Genomic DNA, 5752 nt, shown 5'->3' with positions numbered 1-5752 from the left:
CGTTGTATAGGGGTCGTGTTTCTATTTGGACAATTGAGCCAACCATCTTCTGAACCATGACCGAGAACGTGATAAAAATCTTCCCAACAACCGAAAACATTGGCTATGGACTTTCGCTTTGCCAACTGATGAATCCATATTTGATGATGATTTTTTGTTAGAATTGAATGGATTTCATCACATAAACTTGCACTTATTCCCTTGAATAGCATGCTTTTGAACTTTCCTCTCAAATTGTGCTTGATTATGAAAACATGCTCTTTTGTGCCCAATTTGATATATTTTATTCCATTAGCCTTCCATTCGATGCCTTGATCTTGGTTGTGAGTGATTTCAGGTGTATAAGGTGGGAATGGTTTGGAGAAAATGGAAGAAGAGCATACAAAGTGGATGAAACATGAAGAATCAAAGGAGATGAGTTCAGAGACGTGTGCATGCACACAGCCTCTTGTGCGTCCACATAGGAGCCCAAGCAGAGCGCGTGGATCATTTCAAGCGCGTCACGCGTCTAGCTAAGCATCGCCTAGTGTGCGTGCGCACAGCCTTGTGTGCGTACGCACAGAAGGGAATTTTCGCAAAATGTACGGACGCACACGCCTGTGCGTCCGCACAGGTGTCCGCGCATGACTTCATTAAAAAAGCACGTGACTCGCGATTTGAGGGCTTTGGAGGCCCATTTCTGAAGTCTCTTAGCTCATAATAGAGGGGGAATGAAGGACATAACATAGCATATCATTAGTATAGTTGAGGAGTAGGAGTAGAAGGTTTTTAGTTTTAGTTTTCTCTAAGTTTTTCATCATTTCTACTAGGGTTTCTATTAGGGTTTTACATTCAAAGAACCAGTTCCATTTTTGATCTTGGATTTTGCTAATCTCATTGTAAGTATTCTCTTGTTATTACTTTTTATAGTTGCATTGTCATTACTCTTTCTTCTAATTCAAGTTATAGTTCAATTTCACTTCTCCTCTGCAATTTCAATTCTTTGTTAATGAATTTGGTATTTGATGTTCGTTCTATGCTTTCTTATGTTATTCTTGTTGATTGAGATTAATTGTTGCTTTTGGTTCCAAGTCTTTTCTCTTTTTTCTCATGTTTAAGCTCTTTGCCCACCAAGTATTTGACAAAATATCAAACATGATTTTAGACTAAATTTTTGTCTCTTGGCTTGGATAAAGTGAGCCATTGGGTTCCTAGAGTTGGAATGTCCAACATTTAGTGTCAATTCTTGGATTATTAATTGTCCTTGTTCCCACTAACACTAATTTGTTGCTAAGGCAATTAGCAAGTAAGTTAGGATTTGTTGGTTAAGAACACTTATACTCATTTAACTTACCTTCCGATGTGAGGATTGATCTAGTGAGACTAATCCATCATAATTGTCTTAGTTGTGGTTCCAACAAGGAAAGGACCCTTAGCTCACTCCAAGCCAAGACCCCTTTTATGCTTCCAATCCTTCATACATTGCTATGTTAATCTCTTTCATACTTTACTTGTTTATATTACATAGTCGGTTCTTTAATTTCTTTATTAGTTCAATCATTACAATTTTACATATTCTTTTATTGCTTTATATGTTCATTTCTTTATTGACAACTTCTTGATCCCTACAACCGGAATTTGCACACTCGTTGCTCTCAAGTGATTCCTTGGGAGACGACCCGGGAGTCAAATACTCTCGGTTTTAATTTGGTTTTAAATTGTGACACATCTTATGAATTTCCAATTTGACCAGTGACCAATTGTTGGGTTTGGTCTATGCTTGCAACGTTGACCCTCTTTTAGTGTGAAAAATCCAAACCTATGCAATTTGGGCACACGCATCACCAACCAAGCCTTTCGGTAACTGATGGTATAGTTGAACCTTGACTGGACTTTCGCAATTATAGATTTCACGTTGATGGATGGGTCGGTCTCAACCATTGGCCTTATAGCCTCAACAACTGTATCCGAGTCCAACTTTGAATGATCATGTGAAATCATTCCCGTGGTGCACATGTGCCTACTGTTATACCTGCGTATCTCCCAACAACCTTTTTTTCATATCAAGCTGGCTCGGATAAGCTAAACACACCCACGCCATATGTCTCGTATTTTGCATAGAACATCTGTGTCTCAGACTCGCACACATTGTAGTCGACTCCTCTAGAGATAATGTAACTTCTAATTGTTACGACGACTGACTTTCTAGAACTATATTCCATTCCAATCCTGAACTCTCTGTCTTTAGGATCAGCAACACCTACAGAAAGCAGACATCATCATTTATTGATCCATCCAAAATATAAATTAACAAAAATGTATTATTCACTCATCATGTACCCATGTTTGCATATTTAGGGAATTTCAGTGCATGTATGGCGTCAAGATCTAAGTTACGCATAAAATGTGGAACGTCCATCGATTGACTAACTACGGGATGAACCACTACATTCTCCGCTGTTGCCTTAACTCCCACATCACCATCCTTGTCTTTTTTGTCGGCTTCATAAGTGGCTTCGAAGTCCTCTTCGCTGTCACTGTTCATTCCTTCATACACTGTATCTCTATTATTCTCTATATCTAAATCATTTTGAATCCCATTTGCCTTATGTTTTCAAAATCAACATATAGCTCAATCTGTGACTGTCGCATCTGAGTCTACTGGTGAATTTGAAACATATTCTGCATACTCGCTTCGCCAATGATCGACATAATATCAAACTGTATTAGACTACAAAAAACTATAACCGAATTCCAGTATAGAATATTGCTCACTATCCTCAACAAACCGTTCTCCATGCTTTGACAGAGACCGTTCTAAAGCTCCACGAACGTCATAGTGCATGGAACCACAAACGAAAATAGAATCTGACACACAAACCTTACTCCCTCATAAGTATTTTATATAATCTCACTGTTGCGATAATACTACCAAATTTGCGGTACCCTCCATCACACCAAAAATACACTCAAACAACTCTTATCTCCACAATAAAATGGTACCAAGCTTAATCTTATATAGGCAAAGCATTTAATACGCACACCACGTGTTGTATCACAGGGCGACATGTCAACAACACGCCCCCACGTGTTGAAGCTGCCATCCAATCACACTTCGCCACATCATTAACATGCCCCCACGTGTTGAAAGTTCCTCAAATCACACATTGCCATGTCAACAACACAGCCTCCACGTGCTGCATCAGCACGCCCATCATGTGTTGATGCAGCACATCTAACACGTCTACCTACATTCAAATACACTAAAAAATGCCATTTTCATTCAAAACACCAACATACTCTCATTAAAAAAAAATGAGCCTATATTACAAACGAATAATTGAGGCCTACATATAAAACATACTAGTCAATGAGTAACTGAGTCCTATACTCCAATAAACATACAACATTTAATGCAGCCCTTCGGACAGAGGTATATTCATTATTCAACTAGAAAGTGGATACTGGACTCGACATTCTACACCTGCTTTCTTAAGATGATTTTTCACCCATAGAACTGCCATAAATAAATGAGCCAAATCCCCATACGGTAATCAACAATGAGAGGATCTTGAAACCACTCATTGGGTCATGAAGCAATATCACTGCAGCAATGCTTGTTATCGGAGTTCTGACTGCATTAAGCACACCTGCTAGCACAGTCGAAGCCAAGAAAACAACGGCGGTGGCTCCTAAGACCCCCAACTGAAATGTGATTGCACCCCAAATGATTACAAGGTAATAAGCTGCTCGACCGCCTTTGAAATTGTTAGCTTCAGATGCCATTCCTTGAAAATCACGGCTCAAAAGAATCCCTACAGTGGTGAACGCAAATGCAAAAAGAGATACCATAACTTGTTGTTCCAGAACAACAATGAAGGATCTTCTTCCGACTAACTTCACAAAGACCAACTCCGAGAGGGCAAAAATAAGCCCATGAAGAGCAGACCCTAATATGTCCCACACGTATCCCATGATGTACTGGCTGTCACTGATGCCAGGATATCTATCTGAGCTAGAATCCAATGCGATAATGGTCAATCCAGCAGTTATGACAACAATAGAATTTATTATCGAAGCATTGATTTGGTTCTTGACAAGAAGGTAACCGAAGAGCGCAGAAAACACAAGGGAAGATGATGCCACCAGTGAAGCAGTAGATGCAGGGAGGTATGCATAGGCGTAGGCATACATGAGGTTGTCAGCAGCACTTAGAAAACCCAAAAAAATATAAGATAGAGCGAGTTTTAAACTCAGCGGCGTTGGAGAGATTCTCTGAACAAAGTATGTAGGAAACAATATCAGAGCAGTTAGAGGCCATCCAGCCACAGACACCCAAGATATGATCCACTTGCTTTGGCCGCCATTATCATAATAAACGCGAGACAGGATGCTGGAAGCAGGAAATGCCACGAGCATTGCTACGATTCCAAGAATGAGAAGAATCCAATAGGGGATTGGCCTTCTTTTGTATGCATCTCTAGCCTTAGCTGTGAATTCGAAAATTTGACCCCAAACTGAAGAGGGAGGAGTTGATGATTCTGGCTCCATAGATGATTCTGCTATAAGAAAAAGCATAGGTTCAGTAAAACAAAAAGCCTTTTATACTTCTACATATATATCAACAAATTAATGGCTTGTACATTAAATGAGAAACAGAAAATCATGGCAAATGTCAATACGGGGCTACTTTGTCTTCAACTGTTGAGTATTACATATTTTCGTCATAAACTAAACAAGGGATTATGCAGACCCATAACAGATGCAAAAACAAAAACAAACTCAAGTATTTAACTCTATAACATCCAAATTTTGGAGCATTCGGGAGTCATAAAATTGTCAACTAATCTGAATTCAATACAAGCTCCGAAATATTGATAAATGGAATGGCGAAATTGGAAGTTAAAACCACACAGCAGAAGTTGGTCAGGGGGACATATATTATAGCTTTGGTCACCAGCATATCTTCACGTCACTAAATGAATAAATAAATATGAATTAGTTTGATTCAATCATTTCAAATCGGAGACAACCTACCAGGTTCAAGCAGCGGCACAGACGGCAGTGGCATGGCGGTCTTGTTGGAGAATATGATTTGGGGTTTTAATGTGATGTAGTGTGCGAGAGAGAACAGTTACGAGTGTGCGAGTGACGCAATTGGTTACCGAAAAAAGCATAAAAGATTATTTTATGAAGGACCTGATAAGAATATTCGAAATACATGGATGAAAAAGGATCCGTACAGAGAAAAATAATTCTCCTAAGTTAAGCCCATTAATTTGTATAATTACAAACCAATCCGGTTCGATAAAGAAAATTGGGAATGGTTAAACCCAAAAAAATAATATAGCTGTTAATCAAATAAAATAAATATATTTTAACAACTAAATCTTTAAAAAGTTTAGAACTAATCTAATAATAATGGATGACAATTATATGTGATTTACTTATATTAAAAATTACTATTATAAAATTATTATTAAATTAGTGTTAAATTTTTTGAAAAATAGCCATATAAAATATATTTAATGCAATTCGAAAACTCTTGAAATAAAATTAAAAAACATAAAGCCTAAATTTTTTTTAAAATTTTTAATAAATTTCAAAGACAAAAAATATACTTTACTCTTTATTTTAAAAGGCAACGGATTCATTACTTCTTTTTTTTTTTACGCGGAAGTAACATTAACAATCGTAAAAATATTTATAATTTGAACCCCGCATTTTTGTTTTTTGAAAAATTTGGTAATTAAAAATTTGTCTCTCTGCTTTT

The 5752-nt window shown here is 37.5% G+C and overlaps 1 protein-coding gene across 2 annotated transcripts; it reads right to left on the bottom strand.

Moving 5' to 3' along the window:
- Window positions 1-3255: 3255 nt before the first annotated feature.
- LOC130972915 (probable purine permease 5) lies at window positions 3256-5144 on the bottom strand. Of its 2 annotated transcripts, none has more exons than XM_057897256.1 (2): window positions 5017-5144; window positions 3256-4541 (listed from the first exon to the last, which is right to left on the bottom strand). In XM_057897256.1, the coding sequence occupies exons 1-2, from the start codon at window positions 5048-5050 to the stop codon at window positions 3472-3474; spliced, it is 1104 nt and encodes a 367-aa protein (XP_057753239.1). In that variant the 5' UTR covers window positions 5051-5144; the 3' UTR covers window positions 3256-3471. The 2 variants fall into 2 exon arrangements, with proteins under 2 accessions (XP_057753239.1, XP_057753240.1); XM_057897257.1 differs by having other exon boundaries at window positions 3256-4538; window positions 5017-5138.
- Window positions 5145-5752: the final 608 nt, after the last annotated feature.

The sequence above is a fragment of the Arachis stenosperma genome, chromosome 4 (assembly GCF_014773155.1).
Source record: "Arachis stenosperma cultivar V10309 chromosome 4, arast.V10309.gnm1.PFL2, whole genome shotgun sequence".
Classification (NCBI taxonomy): Eukaryota; Viridiplantae; Streptophyta; class Magnoliopsida; order Fabales; family Fabaceae; genus Arachis; species Arachis stenosperma.
This window is presented reverse-complemented; position numbering and strand designations above follow the sequence as displayed.

Excerpts from the sequence above, each read along its gene's own strand:
- LOC130972915 (XM_057897256.1), bottom strand. The coding sequence starts at position 5,050 with ATGCCACTGCCGTCTGTGCCGCTGCTTGAACCTG. Across the intron at positions 4,542-5,016 it reads TGTGCCGCTGCTTGAACCTG|CAGAATCATCTATGGAGCCA; the intron begins GTAGGTTGTCTC and ends TTTTTCTTATAG.